Raw genomic sequence first — 17,628 nt, forward strand, 5'->3', positions numbered from 1 at the left:
ACGTCTTGTTGCATTTAAGGCAGAATAAGAGGAACAGACTTAAAATGCAAGAAAACCTCTAGAAGAGAGCTGTTAAGGACAGGGACAGGTGACCAAAACAGGTGCTAGCTTCTACCCTGAGCAGTTGAGCCCACCCCACCTGGAGTCCAAGCTAGCCAAATGTCGGGTGTATAATGTGATCAGCATGGAAGCAGTGCAGTCCCTTCCTTCCTAGATGACTTTGGGAGGTGCCTTCCTGTCTGTGGCATCCATGGTTCCAGGACGAGGCAGGATGGTGACTGTGGGGTTGCCACAAACAATCGACCATCTCCCAGGGCCCCACAGCCTATTTCCAGCTCCTGATAGTTCCTGTCTAATGTCAAAGTCAACTGAGGAATCCAGGGCATCCTGGGCCCAGCATTGTTGAAATCACACATTCCTCTTCATAAAAAGCTACTGAATAACTCTCATTCTTCCACCCTCCCAGGAGAAACCACATCAGAGACTGAGCAACCAGATCCCTGTGTGTGTGATGGAAACAAAGGGGACAGCCGGGAGCCTTAGGGTATCTCCACCACTTTCCATCAGATCCCCTGCAGCAGATAACCAAACCTGCCCAGAGAGCTCCTGCCCTTTCCCATAGGCTGACCCCCACTACGATGACAGCAGCCAAGAGCAGCTGTGAGTGGCCAGAGCCCCGCCTGCACCCTTGGCTCAGACACATGGCTCTCGAAGTGGCACTTTGCTACACCACCTATCTCCCTGACTTTTTGTGAAAAACTGCAACTAAACTCTCAGGGAAGGGGAGAAGATTACCAGTGTTTATTGAGAGCCTGAGAGGCAGGCACTGGGGTCAGAAACTTCTTGATCTCTGTGAATGACCAGCCATGCTGAAGACAGAAACACAAATGGAGAAAATCATAACTATTATGCTAATGCTATAGGGAGGGATAAGAAGAGACAGGAGAAGAAAGGGGAATAGTCAGGATAAAAGGTAAGAAAAATGGAAGGAAGGAAGTCTGTGGTGGGGAGGGGCTGATATTGCCCCCTTCCCCCCCACAGCACTATGTGAAAACACCACTGTCCTGTGTCCCTCAGTACTATGCTGCCCACTGAAAGAAGTCAAGCAAACTGCAAGAGTTGCTTTCAACCCACAAGGAGCTTACAATCTGCCTGGAAATCAATTAAGTGGAAGACCTCTTCCTGAGACAGAGCTTACAGGATGCTCATACTCCCAGCCCATCCTTCTCACTGACCACATTTCCAACACACACACACACAGCTACCCAATGCTGGCAAGAATGCATCTCCCAGCCCCAACACCATGGCAACCTCCCCACATCTCTCACTCACTGACTCCTCCCTCATTAGTCAGTCTGCCAGCCAATCTCACCTCATTTCCAGGGCTCTCTTAGGAGACAGCAGATACCTTCCTAACATTCAGTCCTGCTCTTCTCACTCCCCTGTGGAAACACTATAATGGTTCCAGTTTCATGGACTGTTTCAAGAAAAGCTCTAGTGGGTCATTTGGGAAAGACTGAGCAGGACACGGTAGGGCCTCAAAATGCACAATTCTCCTCCGAGTTGGGGGTGGACTGGGACAAAGGGAATGATGTAAAGACAGGAGACCTAATGAAGGTTGTCCTTGGGATTTTCTCTAGCACTGACCTGACACCTTCTCTCCTTTGAGGAGGCCCCAGAATGGAGTCCAAGTCTCCAAATGAAAAGGAAGTCTTAGTGGTAGTGAAGTTATTCAACTATTTAGTCTTCTTTTAATCAATTTTGTCACTGTGAATGGACTAAGAGACAAAATATTTTAATCAATCAACAGACACTGATTGAGAATCCTCTAATATATGGGAAGCTACCAGTAGGGAGCAGGCATATTACATGAACATTACAATCCACTGTATATATATAACTCAGGTAACAGAAATATGATGTCTGTTTATGCCAGCTGCTTGCACACAGAAGGAAGAACAAGCTTCTTCATGCCTTTGCATGTTCTGTTCCCTGTCTTGGTGGCTCTGTTTTCTCTGTGAAGCTTCTTTCTTCCCCACCCCAGGCAAAATTGGACATTCTCTTATGCATTCCCTGAGAACCCCATATTAGGACTCTAGCTCTCCACATTCTTCTCTGAATCTGGACGTTGATAATGGGGAAGAAAGGGAGAACAAGGGTGATTCTGGTTCACCTCGAGTCCCAGAACCTAGCACAGTGCCTGCCACATCGTAGGTGAAAAAGAAAGAACAAGCCAATGAACACATGTATGTTAGGCAGAGAATGCCTGCAGAGGTGAAGGGAGACAAATCCCAAATTGCTAGTTCCCCAGGCCCGCTGAGGGCTCAGATGGGCAGTGAGTGTTCCAGGGAGTGAGGCAAAGGGCCGATAAGAGCCCTGGGAGCCAGCATGGGTCTGGTTAATATGCAGCACGCAGATTCCGAGAAATCAATGCTCATTTTTAAAACACTGCTGCCCAGAGCCACCCTCTCTGCTTGATTCCAGGGTCAGTATTAAATATCTTTCTATTTATAAAGCAACTCTCACTGCAGTGGTGCAATGCCGGCCCTGCCCCAGCCACAGAAGTGGGGCAGAGTGGGAGAGGAGAAACTGAGGCCTACAAACAAGATGCCAGAAATGCCAAGAGGGTTTGTATACCGAAGAGAGACTCTCTCCCCTTCCCTGGGTACCCTTTCTAGAGGGCCTCCTGACTCGCTGGAAGGCACTGCTCTCCTCTTGGTTCCCATGACTACCACTAGACAGGCTGGGCCATTTGTGATGACTCTACTAAGTACTAAGGCAAATTAGCTCAAAGAGACAGGAAGCACGAGGAGCCTGGCTTTCCAGGTCCAGGCTGCTGACCTTCCTGGTGTCCCCCAGTTCCCCATCTCCTGCCTTCTCCAAGGCAGTCACACTACGGCTTGTGGGGTTGCCACAGCTAGGCAAGCCCCTTGCCTGGGTGCTAGATCCCAGTTCCTTCTCTGCCATTTTATCTCCCTGACCACCTCCAGGAGCCTTCACGGTCAAGGCAAAAAAAGACTGATGCCTTTCATGATAAACTCCTGGGCTCTCCCTCCTAATTCTAGTTTCAGGCTGAGGGACTGCCCTACTCCCAGTCTCACACTTGGTGAGATGATGCATAGGTCCCATCACATACGATACCCTTCACTTGCCAGGGCTCAGATCCACAGAGCACAGGAAAAGTCAGAGGCTCATCCCCAACACTTCACATCACACAGAGCACAAGACTGGCAATGAAAGCCTCACAAGTGCTCCTGGCCACCTCCTCAGAACATAAGATAGGACAGATGAGAGGCGGGGTAGAGGAGACCTCACCAGAGACTCCTGAGCTATAACCAGACATCCTGAGGAGGGTCCTGTCCCCAGGACAACAGGACATACATACCTGTGAAAATGGACACACAATCACCTCTCCATTTTCCAACACACAGCATAGCAGAATGTCAGAATCGAAAGGCGACCTAGGAATCAATCAGATACATCCCCTCTTTACAACTAAAGGAAAAAGGAGCCTCTGGAGGGAAGGATGAACTCGTCTAGGTGCATCTAGCAAAGCAGTAACAGAACCAACAGAAATATCCACCTTTCTTGACTCTATCATCAGTGTCCTTTCCACTATACATTATTCATTCAACAAACATTTATTAGGCAGAGATCTGCCAGACACTGTACTTGGCATATAGGGTCAATTTAAGACACACTTGGTCTCTGTTTTCAAGAAGAATAAAATTTAAGAAGAGGAGAGAGAGACAGACATAGAGACAGAGAGACTGAGGGAGGGAGAGAGATATTAAACAATTGAGAACTTTAAAAGGAAACAAATCACCCTGACTGGTGTGGCTCATGGGATGGAGTGCCGGCCTGTGAACCAGGGGGTTGCTGGTTCGATTTCCAGTCAGGGCATGTGCCTGAGTTGAGGGCCAAGTCCCTGGTGGGGGGCATACGAGAGGCAATGAGAAGCAGCCACACAGTGATGTTTCTTTCCCTCTCTTTCTCCCTCCCTTCCCCTCTCTCTGAAAATAAATAAATAAAAGCTTTAAAAAAATTTAAAAGGAAACAAATCTTTTAAGCAGGGCAAGAATGTAACAAATGGTACAATACCAAGTCAGGACACAGGGAAGGAGGTAACTACTTCTGCTGGGAGTACCTGTCTGGACCCACTAGGTGAGTAGGAGTCTGCCTGCCTACCAGAGAGAACAGTTATCCCAGAAGTGCTGGCAGGCCACTGTTCCTTTGCTGAGCCCTCTGGCACAGAGCAGGCAGGTGAGCACCATATCTCAGTCTCCGTCAAACTGGCTAACACTGATCACTCCGTTCTGGTGATTCCCTGAGAACTCACCCCATCCAAGCTCTTTCCAGTGGCTTTTCCATACAAACAGCCTGTCTTGGCTCATGCTTCACTGTCCTAAAACCCCTCAAATGTTCACAAACCCAAAACAACCAGGATCTGGCCTTGGCATGCCCCATACCTCTTGCCAAGTGGCCCCAGGCCTGGCACTAGCCACAGCCAGCTTCAGTTTGCAGCTCCTCCAAGCTCAGCATAAGTAGCAGCCATCTGCAGATCACTCTGTAGCTCGTGCCAGATAGCCCCAGGCAGGGCATAGGCAACAGCTGACCTTGGCCTATACCTTCTAGGGGGTCTGAGAGCCAGTGCACCAGTGAATAGCTTCAGAACATGCTGGAGCACCACCAACCACCTCCATGAGAGACATTCAGTGAGAACCAGAGCCCCACTGAAGTGAGTCCTGTTCCATGGGGTCAACCCCTGCACAGCCGCTCCTCCACAGTGGTCACAGTCAGTCCTGGCAACCAACTGCCCTGGGGGTAAATCCCTCCCATTTGTGTGCCAAGAGCAATCAAGGCTCAACTACAACAGATGTGTGCACACAGTCCACATAGAGTGTCCAGCTCAGGTGACCAAGGAGGCTGCACCACTAGGCCCTAAAGGACACCTACTACTTAATGTCACTCTACCAAGAGTGGGAGACATAGCAGCTCTACCTAATTCATAGAAACAAACACAGGGAGGCAGCCAAAATTAGAAGACAAAGAAACATGGCCTAAATGAAAGAGGAGAACAAAACTCCAGAAAAAGAACTAAGTAAAATGGAGACAAGCAATCTATCAGATGCAGAATTCAAAACACTAGTTATAAGGATGTTCAATGAACTCAGGAGAAACATAGATGAACTCAGACAGAAATTCAACAAAAAGATAGGAAACATAAAAAAGAACCAGTCAGAAATGAAGAAGACACCAACTGAAAAGAAGAATACATTACAGAGAATCAGCAGTAGAGTAGATAAAGCAGAGGATCAAATCAGCAATGTGGAATATAAAGAAGCAGAAAACACCCATTAGATCTGCAAAAAGAAAAAAGAATCCCAAAAATGAAAATTGTTTAAGAAGCCTCGGGGACAACTTCAAGTACACCAACATTCACATCATGGGGTTCTGGAAGGAGAAGAAAGAAAGCAAGAAATTGAAAATCCATATGAAAAAATGACAGAAAACCTCCCTAACCTGGTAAAGGAAATAGACATACAGGTCCAGAAAGTGCAGAGAGTCCCAAATAGAATGAACCCAAAGAGGTCCACACCAAGGCACATCATAATTAAAATACCAAAAGTTAAAAATAGAGAATCTTAAAAGCAGCAAGAGAAAAGCAGTTAGCTACCTACAATGGAGCTCCCCTAAGACTGTCAGTTGATTTCTCAACAGAAGTTTCAGACAAAGCAGGACCCAGCAATTCTACTTCTAAGCCCAAAATAGTAAAAGACATATGCATCCACATGTTCCCTGCAGCATTATTTACAATAGCCAACATATGGAACCAACATAAGTGTCCATCAACAGATGAATGGATAAAGAAAAAAATAATATATATACATATATACATATGGCAGAAAATGACCCTGCCATAAAAAACAATGAAATCTTGCCATCTGCAACAACATGGATGGACCTAGAGGGTACTATGCTGAGGTGATACAGAGAAAGAGAGGTGCTATATGATTTCACTTTTATGTGGTATTCAAAAAACAAAATAAATGAACAAACAAAACAGACTCATAGAAACAGAGAATATTTTGACAGCTGCCAGATAGAGGAGGGTTTGAGAGTGAAAAGGGTGAAAAGGGTGAAATGGATTAACAAGTACAAATCGATAGTTATAGAAGAGTCATGGGGATATAAAGTACAGCATAGAAAATAAAGTCGATAATATTGTAACAACTATGTACGGTGTGAGATGGGTACTGGAATTTTTGGGGTAGTCACTTCATAATGTCTCATCACTGGCTGTATGCCTGAAACTAATATAATAGTGTATGTCAACTGTAATTAAAAATAAAAACATATTTTTTTAAATAAATGAAAAAAGAGAGAGGGCATGAGTGTACCAATCCCAGGGAGAGTAAATGGCATGGACGACACTGGAAGAATGTGGTGGAAAAGAAAGGGCAAGAAGAGTACAGTGGCTGGAGCATGCAGCCTGTGAGCCTATGGAGGCAGGACCAGAGCCCCATGCAAAGGGCTTGGAAGACCACACAAAGCCTGACAGAGAACCACTAAAGTTAATCCGCCCAGGTATGGTGAGCATTCTCCATGCACCAGGCACATATGACCAGGTCCATGGGAATGGCCACTCTGTAGATTGGCAAAGGATGGCTTAGAGAGGGCTACCTAGGAAGCTATTAACATTCAGGTAAAGTAGGAAGCTACTAAGGTTCAGGTAAGATACCTGAGTACATGAACTGGGAAAGTAAGATCAACAGATAGAGTGGAGGTGGAGACAAGTGAACCTGGATGTGGGGGTCATGAGAAAAGCTGAGAATGACTTCTGAATTTCTGGAATGGGTGGGCTGGGATGGCTGATAACATTCTTCACTGAAATAGACTCATTCTTCATTTAATAGACTCATCTGCCTTGTGCTACGTTTCATGCCTATATGCCTGAGACTCCATTGTATTCTCCACAGGCTCAATTCATATCTGTATGTTGATGTTGAGTACAAAGCAAGAACCATTCCAAAGCTGAAGAAAGCTTTACCAGGTAACAGTGCTGATGGATGGAATATAAGAGTGGGTCACAAATACTGACCCATCTCAACACCTAACCCATCGCCCACCTCACACCCTTCATTTGTACAATACGGCTGAACAGTCAGTGGCTCCTACCCAGGCTTGGGCACCAGGAGCACTCTCACTGGCAGGAACCAGGGAAAGGTATGTGGAAACATGCAAGTCTACACTCCCACCATGCTGATTCTGTGCACTACAGTGGGACTTGGCAAGCTGCTTTTAAACTCCCCAGGTTACTCAAATTCTCACTCCAGACTAAGAACCGCCAATTAGACCCTCTTGTTTTAGAGATAAATAGGCCTGCAAAGCTTAGCAGTGATCCACAGCTTTGAATGGAGAATGGCCACAGAGGGGAGACCTGCCCCACTCCATGCTGGTTTTCACTAGGCAGGAAGGCAGAGCAGCACCTGCATCAAGGACCAATCTGCATCCCTCTCCCCACAGCTGTGCTGAGAGCAGCAGCTGGGGGCGGGCCACTGTGATGGATTGAGCCTGTTCTACTGGCTACAACCAGAGGGCCGGGAAGGAAGAGGAGAAATGAAAAGCCAGGGAGATATTTTCCCATGATTTGTGCCACTGGAGATGCCCTGTAGCAATATTTATCCTGCAGCTCTATCTCACTTTCGTTTATTATCCAGCTTAGCCTGAGTTATCACAGCCAAGACAGGACCTATAAACTAGCTACCTCACACGGTCTCGACCGTGCAGTGTATTTTAAAATCTCAAGAGGCAGCTTCGACCCTCCATGAAAATTTAAAGAAACAGGTGCACTCCTCATCCTCTGGGAACTGTGGCCATCCTGGAGCAGACACAAGCAGAACTTATCACTCCGCTGCCACAGTCCCAGAGACACAAAGCTTGCACCATCCACACCCTTCCACATCCTTCCTGCCTGAGTAGACCATATCCAGTCACTGACCTTTGTTCAGGCCTGTCAGACACCTTCCAAAGGCCAAGATCATTTCCAGGGTTGAATTTTAATCATTTGTCAATAAGCAATTCATTAAAATATTTGTCAGTAAATGAATGAATAATGAATCTATTGAGCATCTTCTACTACATACTAGATCTGTGCTGGGCAAAGAGGGTTAGCAGTGTAAGATCAAGTCCTCAATTATCTACCAGATCTACTCACACAATACACAAGGCTGGATTACTAAAAATACAGGAAAGACAGGAATTTTCAGGGGTGGGGGTCCCGTAGAGAGCAAGGGCAGCCAAAATGGCCAAAGCCAAGGGTTCCTCATGGTAGGGATTGGTATCAAGGAAACTTGACAAGAGGGTGGTCAGTAATTCCCAGACTGATGGCAAACAGTTTCTAAGGATCACAGATTACTGGGTTAATGCATTGCACAAAACCAGAAGAAAATAATACTACAAAAAAACCCCTGCCCTCATATGGATTACATTCTGATTTGAGGACATAGGTGCAACAAAAAAGACAAGAAAGTAAAAAATATATGTCTATTTCCTACAAAGCACAAATATATGTGCTATATAGGAAATAAAGATGGGTAAGGGAGGCCAGAATGATCAGGGAAAGTCTCAGTGGCACACCTGAGCAAGGGCAGTGATGGGGAGATGACATGGGAAGCTCCTGTAATAATCCAGGAGAGAGATGACAGTGGTGGCTCAGATCAGGGCTGTAGCTGTGGAAGTAGTGAGAAGATGATGGGTCCTGTTATTCTGTAAAGGAAACAGGGTGGGGGAAGGCCAAAAGTGTGCTTTCCAATACAGTAAGATGTCTAGTAGTCATCCAAGTAGAGATATAAACCCAAGATTTTATAAGTCAAAGAACTTTAGAAACCAGGAGAGACTTTAAAAAGAATACCCAACAAGTAATGTGATGGTGTACCATGAAGCCTTACCTCGTGGCTCTCCCAACAGGGTCCACTGCCATGTGGGTCGTTCTACTCTACTCAAGGTCCATGTCATCACTTCCAACACCCCTGTCAGACTCAGTTTGGGAGGCCCGATCTATGTGTCCATCTCATTCTACATATAATGTACTCTGAGGCCAGGAGAAGCCAAGTGACTTGCCCAAGGCCACTCACACCCGTCAGCAAAGCTGGGCTCACTGCTTTCTCTATGCTTCACAGATCTACAAATCAGATTTTATTTTTAGGAGGGAAAGACCTCTGCTTCTAGAAGTGTTTTCCATAAAAGCTGTTTTTAAATTCTGGGGATTTTTTCCCAAAAAATATACATTATTTGCAAAATCCATGCTATATGATCTCTGGATGCAAGCTGGGTACATCTATTGCTAACATAAGAATAAAGGTGTGAAATTGGTATGAAATTAGAGTGACTAAAAAGTCTATCTCCACATAAAAAAAGGAAAATACTGAGGCTTGGCGTGAACCAATGTGGATGTGTCAAAAGGCTCTGGAATATTCCCTGCAAACACCATAAATGAGATGGATGGGAAAGAAATTCAGATTTAAGTGACACTTATTGAGCACCTTCTATTTCCAGGCTATTCTTTCACATCACTCAGTCCTCAGAGTAATCCTATGAGATAGATAGTACAATTCCCAGATGAAGGACATGGCACTTAGAGAAGTAAAGGAACCTGCTCGAGGTCACAGTAGCTAAAAAATGGAAGAAATGGGACTTGGGACACCTCATGTCCCCAAGATATTCTGGCTCCTGAAACAGAGCTCTTCCATTGCCACACTGCCTCCCAAAAACAAGGAAAGAAGGGGCCCCACAATCAGGTTTAAAGAGATGGTTCATTCCATCTCCCGGAACTGAGCACATCCAAGGCCCCCCAACCCTTCACCTCTACCCTTCTCCAGCACTGCACCTTCCTATAAAATCACCTCTGGCCAATGGGAGGTCACCTGCACACCATAATGCCTGACATAGTCACCTTCTTCCCTCCTTCAAATATTGCTCAAATCTGCTTACAGACTCGGTGCCGTGACTCAGCCTCCTCTAGCAAGATAATGGATGTGGAGATGCCTAACAAATGCCAGGCGGGGCCCTGCATGACTCCAGCCTTGGATCTACAGCCCTTTCCAACTATAATTACTGACATCCCCACTGACACCTATGGCTTTGAGTGTTTCTAGTATTTATTATTAACAACTATATCATATTACTTATGAACAGTACTCTTTACTTCCCTGGGCTGTCACACTGTTAACTCACACAGTCCTTGTCACTACTCTGGTGGTAGGGTGGGCAGGTATGCATATCACCATGTGACATATGAGGGAACTATGATATGGGGGGACAAGGAACTTTTCCAAGGACATCAAACTAATAAATATCTGAACCAGAACTAGAAATCAGAGCTTCTCATTTATAGGCAAAAGGTCTTTCCACTAGACCATAGGAACTCCCTTAGTGTGCCCTGACTTCCTCGAGCAGGGTCTTCTCCCACTTCTCCTCTCAGAGAGTGCCAAGTCCACCGGAGCTCCCTCCAGCCATGAGGCCAACCTGCCCTAAACCACAGACGGACTAAAACAAAGTGAGTGCCATCTGTTCACTAAGGGAGAAGACAGAGCACTTTACAGAAGAGGAGGCAGTCTCAGTGTTGAGGGCCCTCACCCCTCTCCAATGCTCCAAGTCTAGAACTGGAATGGTCAATGAAAACTCATGAGCAGGTAAAAATGGAGCCAGTTTTCTCTTCTCTGACTATATCCTGTAGAGAGTCCCATCCAGGCAGACTGCTGCCAGGGGTCTGGAATGAGGAGAGAAATGACAAGAAGATAAGCGTACACACACTTCATGTACCCAGCTCTATTTAATATCACATGAGATCACCACCTTATATTTCTCTACTACCTTCCTCCTGAGTCATGTCCAAACCTGAGCTCATCCATCCGCATGCCAGCCTACTGCTGGCCAGGGAAGAAGGTGGCCCAGCGGCTGAACATCACATCTTACTCACTCATTTGTTTAACCAGTGCTTTACTGATAGAGATGCACCGAGAAGGAAGGGTGGGAGTTGCCTTGGCTTACCAAAGGACAGGGCCTGGCCGGGGAAAAGAGTTGAGAGTTAACAAATCCTTCCCACCCAGAATCTAGTTCTCCCCAATCCCTATAACCTCTCTTGAAACATCCCTCAGTAAAGAGAATGGATGTAGCACTTCGAGAGTAAGTAGTAATGATTTCTAGACAGAAAGAGACCAAAGGGACGCAGGGGAATGGGTAAGGGTAAGGGAAAAAGACGAAGTAACTATGCTCTCCCCCTGCCTTGGCACCAGTCCTCCTGGCCCTCAGATACTCTTGTACCCTGGCCTGGATTCATTACTTGTATTCATGTGTTCTGCTCTTTGTGCTGGATGCAAAGCAACTTCAGGCAGGGCCCAAAGCTGGTCCATCCAGTGCCCTTGCAGCACCTGGCACACACATATTGGAAATGCACACATGCTGGCTCCTCTCTTGGTTTTGAACTAAAGAGGCAAAAAGAAATGGGCCAGAGGGGAAATTTTATGAAGACCTTATCAGCTAAATAGGTTTGAAGCATCTGGAAGGAGTTGGTGCAGTGTAGAGGCATGAGATATTTTTCTGAGGATGAAAGCATAAATGGCTCTCTGCTAAGGACGGTTAATACTACCCCTGCCTTGAAAGGGACTGGGCTTAATCGTGTTATGGAGTCTCCTAAACCTGAGCCTCTATGGCACTTTTTGATGCATTATGTGTGTGACATGACAGCTGTCTCCTGGGGTTGCTCTTCCCCAAAACCCTGGAGCTCCCTGGGACCATACATAGGGAATCTCCCCAGTCTTGCCTTTATCCACAAAGGCCTGCAAATCCTGATCACTTCACTCAGTCCAAGGGAACTCTCTCATAACAGTCAGGCCCAGACCTTCCAAAGGAGCCGGTGGATGGGCCCAGGGAGCAAGTGAAGACTCTGTAGGTCCAGTATAAGGTACACTCAGCCCTCACCCAGGAGGACCCTGGAAGAGAATCACTCAGCCTGTTGCAATCACATCCATCCCCCAGTAGCTCACTGACCCAGCCATTCCAAGCTTGCAGAAGAGACCATGGGGGCCATGCTCGTATCACTTAGGTACCAGCTGCTGGACTGGGAGCCATTAGAGGCCTGTGAGCACCCAAAACCCAGCCCGCCGTGGATTCCTCACCCCTACATCTTCCCCAGCCCATCTCCATCATCCTCCTGTCGCTGAACCGTGGGTCTATCCCATCGCTCCTCTTCACTGATCACATACATGCTCAGCACTCTCCTAACTACCAAAGGGGAAGGTAGGTACAAAAGTACACAAGATATAACCCTGAACTCAAGGTGCTGCAACTGCTTCTGCTCTAAGCTGAACAATATTACACTACAGTTGTATGTTTACTTCCCATGCCTGAAATACAGGGTCCGGCAGAAGTAATGCCTGCATGAGTGTGGTTGGCATGGTAATAATATGAGTGTAATAATTTATAGTTTTAATTTGAACATTTCACCTAAAGTGTCATATGGTGTGTCAAATGTCTTGAGTGTGATATTGTTATGTTACAGAATTACATGCTTATGATTTTGTAATAAGCATATAATTATTACATGCTTTTACTCTGTAATAAAAGATTTTGTAATAATATGGGGGCACTATTTGTGCCAGACCCTGTATATCCTAGTCTCTCTGGGTCCTCATTGGCTGGCACACAGCAACTTCCTTGATACAAAAGCTACAAATCTCAGTCTGTGCTCAGAATCCCCTTCCTAGTGTTCAATTTCAATGGTTATCAGTGACATCAAATAAAAGCCACAGTAAATACCACTACACATCCACCAGAATGGCAAAAATAAAAACAGCAGAAAATTGCAAGTGCTGAGATAAACATGAGCCAACCAGATCTCTCATCAATGCTGCTGAAAATACAGACTGACACGATCACTGTGGGAACTGCTAACAACACTAAAAGTGGGCTGTGCCCACAGTCTACGTCTCAGCAATTCCACTCTTTCCAATAAACCAACAGAGATGGGTTTGGATGAAAAGGTATACCAGAATATTCATAGAAGGGGAAGTACTATTTAAAAATAACCAAAACCTGGAAACTACTAAAATGTCCATCAATAGTCGAAAGGCTAAATCAATTGTGGTATAGTCCCACAGTGGAATACTACAACAGTGAAAATTCATAACTACAGCCGCTTGCAGAAACATGGATGAACCTCAGGGGGGAAAGTGCTGAAGCCAGACACAAAAGAGCACATACTGTATTATTCCACTAATGTGAAATTCAAAACTGCATCTGTGCTATTAGATGTTGGGATGGTGGTTACCCTTGACCGGGGGCTTCTGTAGGGCTTTCTGGTGTATTACATGTGACATGATAGCTGCCTGCTGAGGCTGCTCTTCCCTGTACCCTGGGGCTCCCTGGGGCCCTTGACCGGGGGCATGAAGGTAATAACTTCTGGGGTATTGGTAAAATTCAGTTTCTTAATCTGGGTACTGGTCCCATAATGTGGTCACTTTACAAAAGCTCATTGAATGCTGATATTTCATATCTGCCTGTTATACTTCAATAAAGGTTAGAAAAATTTTCCATTTCTCTCCATTTATTCACTCCTGTAGCCCCTTCATCTTAAGGGACAAAGCTATTCCTGTAAAAGAAATCACTGATCATCTGTGAGTGTTTACCTAATATTTTTTTTATCTCTAAAATGAAGAACATGAGGTAATCTCCAAGGAACCTTCCAGCTCTAGATAGTATGGTGCTTTGATCCTATTCTTAGTAAAACCTCATTAATCAGTAATAAGAAATACTTCCCAAATTAGTGAAAAGTACAAAATAGGGAACATTTGTTTAAAGAAGGCAGTGTGATTGCTTTCAAGAACTAAGCACATTACAAATTAAAATATAAATGTTCACCAAATTGAAGTTAACGAAAAAATTCCATCTACATTAGGCTTATACTACTTAACACTGCTTGGATATTATTAAAATCCTGCACCTTGCCCACGTTAGATCCTCATTTCAACCATTTTAGTCAAGAAGAGTCATGAATGCCAACTTACACTATCTGCTATACTACAAGTGACTGGAGTTGAACTCAGGCCATGTGCTTCCCTGCCCAGCCCTTTGAGATGAAGCCTCTGGCCACATCTAGGAAAAGCTGAGCCTGGTCCCAGCCCATTCAAATACGACAGACACACAAATTACTTAGGAAATTTACAAAGCCCCTGGGAGCACACCAACACCACTGATGACAGTGGATTCTACGAGGCAGCAGGATGGGAGTTCTGGGCACCATGATAAATGAAACCTCTGCTCAGTGGTTAATCTCACAGCAGCTCACAATGCACACACAGATTGACGGAGGCTCACATACAGCCTTAAGAGCTCTCACCCAGATGTACTGCCCTCCAACAGTCAGCAGTCACAGCTTTGTCAGAGACTGTCTCTGGGCCTCAGTGTCTCTTTCTGTGCAATGAAGGGAAATGCTTCATGACCCTCACCTGGCTTTGCAGTGGTGACAAATGAACTGGCTGATACTTTAAATATTTCTTGACACCGCCATCAAACAAGAGAGCATGGGGGAATAATGACTCAAAGGAAATCTTCTGCTGGAGGGTACAGTGCAAGTCCACAGAGCAGTATCTGCACAAGGAACTGGCATCTCATAAAAGTTTACTGAGAAGTTAGTAAACCTTGATTACCAGTCAACTCCCCACTGATAGCTCTACTCACCTCCCACCGAGAGAGAGAATGATGATGGGTTAGTGGCCAAGTACCCAACTTGGAATGGTTAACTCACAGGGTGCAGCTTCTTTGCTAAGATCCAAATGCAGTGAGCTCTGGGATCTGAAGACCTTCATTCCATCAGAAGCAAGGGCAGCTGAGTTAGGCCTCCCTTCCCCCAGCCCTGGGACTGTGAGTGCTCTTCCCCTCCCCAGGCTCCACCACCTGTCTCTGGACCAAATACGGATCACAGAGAGGCATTTCCTGAGCTCTGTAAGCTTGCTGACCCTGGAGGTTAATCCTACCCCTCTGTGGCCAGGCCACACGATGATGAGTCTCTCCCTCCCCAAGAAAAGAACCACAGAATCCTAGTATTTCAGAACTATAAGGGACCTGAGAAATCATTAAGTTCAAGTCTCCAAAATGTCCAGGGATTATTCCAATTTCACAAAGCAGAATGGAAAGGCCAGGGTTCAAAACTAGGTCTTCCAAACCTCGGACAAATGTTCTTTCTACTATACCCAAGATAAAGCCACTTGACATCCCAAATGCCATGTGGCCCTTCAGTGGTAGTAAGTTGGAGTGCTATGTAGAAAAAGATTAAGTGAGATGCAAAGAAAGAGTGCTGTTTTCACTTAGCAATATATGCCTCAAGCCAAGGACAAGTATTTTACAGTTAAGTATTTGCCGACCTGCTAATTTGTCTCACAGGATAAACATTCTGCATCACCTTATCCAAAAATCTCTGGATGTCATTCTTCAGGCTGGGGCAGGAGCAAGGGCCAGGGACAGTGGCTAGCCCTAAAGAAAAGAGAAGGGACTGAGTCAAATAGTGAAAGACATTGAAGTGATTTGGGAGTAAAATCCAGAAAATACAAATCAGCTTTCATCTCAACTATTTATTTGAGTGCCTGCTCTTCATTCACTGGACAAACATGCATCAAATGCCCACTGTGTGCAAGGTATAGCTGGCTTCCTAACCAGTGCTGCATCCCCCAGAGTGTGACTGCCCTCCTGTCCCTGCTACTAACTTCAGGAACAACTCACCTTCCTTTCTGCTCTGCATACCCTATGTCTGAGAAAAGAGGTAAAAACATTCCTCAGGAATGCTGTAAGACTCAAAAGTGAAAATCTATACGAAAGTGCACTCGGGCCCTGGCTGGTGTGGCTCAGTGGATTGAGCACTGGCCTGGAAACCAATGTCGATTCCCAGTCAGAGCACATGCCTGGGTTGTGGGCCAGGTCCCCAGTTGGGGTGTGCAAGAGGCAAACAATCGATGTTTCTCTTGCACGTGGATGTTTTTCTCCCTCTCTTTCTCCCTCCTTTCCCCTCTCTCTAAAAATAAATAAATAAAATCTGTTTAAAAAATAATGATAAGAAAGAAAAAGAAAGAAAAGAGGGAGGGATAGAGGGAGGGAGGGAGGGAGGGATAGAGGGAGGGAGGGATGGAGGGAGGGAGGGAGGGAGGGAGGGAGGGCACTCAGAAACAGAAAGCCTGTATCAGTACAGAGAGTCACCATCACTTCCTCCTTCTCCTTTCCTTCATTAGGGACTGAACACCTGAGTCTGAGCCTCCCTGCTAGTCTGTCTTCCCCAAAGGGCCTCTGTAGCTCAGCATTGTAAGTGGTCCCTCACTACCTGCAGCTTCTTACCCTACTTGGCCGGCCTTCGGGGGTAGGAGGACTGCAAAAAGCAGAGAACAGAGAAGAGCTGCCTAATCAACTGCAGAAAGAAATCCAGCCACCACATTAACATAGCAGGTGAGTCTCTAATATCCACAGGCAGCAACTCACACCAGAGATTTTCTGTATCCTCCAGGGCAGAGCAAGGAATTACCACTGATGTGTTATCTACTCCAATTCTTCCTGCCAGGAGTCAAGTATAATACCTTAGTAATATATTTGCATTGATATTCCCTGCACAGAGATATGTAAATTATACACAATGGATGGGGAACACCACATACTGACATCTGTCTCTCCCAGATACTTTCTTCTCCAAGACACAAAACCTAGGAAAATCTTCTAGGCAGAATAAAGGTATAGGCAGAACACTACCCTGGGGGTCAGAGACCCAGCAGAAACCATCAGTAACCTAGGCACAGTCATTAAGCAGACTTTGTTGAGTGGGAAATGTCTGTAGAACACCAGCTAGGTGTGGTGAGTGGAAGGGAGGAGAAAGGCAGTAAAATACAAGATGAAAAAAGTATGTTCCCTGTCTCATGCCCTGTGCTTCAATTCTGGGATTTAGACATCACACAGTATTTTATCTCAGAGCAGAATTTGGGAAGTGGCAAAACAGAGGTAAAAACACAATGAATACAAGATTATAAATAGAAAAAAACATCATATTCAATTACGGGGGCAAGGAGTAATAAGGCTTTATGGACAAGATATTTAAGCTGGACCTTAAATGGTTGATAGGCTTTGGAAGGCAGCCAAAGGGCAATGAAGAATGAAGTAAAAGGTTGATCTCAAGGTGGAAAAGCATTCATTCATCCATGCATTCAAGAATGGCTCATAGATGAGCCAGGCAGTTTCCACGTGCTAGAGATGTAAAGGCGAAGGGGACAACAAGCACGGCTACGGTCTGCAGCGACTGGAGCCAGGGACCACTGAAGAGGATGGGAATGAGCCTGGAGAAGAGTTGGGACCCTACCTGAGAAATTTACCAGTGACTACCAAGACCTTCCCAATCCCATCCTGTCAACAGTGGGAAGAAGTAGAAGATCTGTGTCCTCTGAGGTCCCCACTGCCTTCCCACTGGCACTCTTTACCCAGCAGGCTACCGGGAAGTTCCACGTCTGCCTCAGCTCTCATGGTGGAGAAGGTGGTGCTTTAAAGCCTGGGAGAGAAGGGGAACATGTAGGGTAGAACCTGGTATAACTATAACTCATC

At 45.7% G+C, this 17,628-nt stretch overlaps 1 protein-coding gene across 6 annotated transcripts in view; it reads right to left on the reverse strand.

Annotated features, from left to right (window-relative positions):
* The window catches only part of TSPAN9 (tetraspanin 9), a 215,447-nt gene that overhangs the window by 118,560 nt on the left and 79,259 nt on the right, over nt 1–17,628 (reverse strand). The window contains exon 2 of one of the 6 annotated variants that reach the window (XM_037133914.2): nt 15,461–15,531. The exons of 3 other annotated variants lie outside the window; for them this stretch is intronic. Coding sequence is in view for 1 of the 3 variants with exons in the window: in XM_037133915.2 (XP_036989810.2) it covers nt 3,386–3,434 (49 nt within the window). In the remaining 2 variants the exon portion in view is untranslated. Of the gene's footprint in view, nt 1–3,385; nt 3,462–15,422; nt 15,532–17,628 lie in introns of all 6 variants that reach the window. 2 more of the 6 variants (XM_037133913.2, XM_037133915.2) reach the window with 2 other exon arrangements.

Source organism: Artibeus jamaicensis, unplaced genomic scaffold, assembly GCF_021234435.1.
Source record: "Artibeus jamaicensis isolate MK-2021 breed Jamaican fruit bat unplaced genomic scaffold, CSHL_Jam_final contig_1028, whole genome shotgun sequence".
Taxonomy (NCBI): Eukaryota; Metazoa; Chordata; class Mammalia; order Chiroptera; family Phyllostomidae; genus Artibeus; species Artibeus jamaicensis.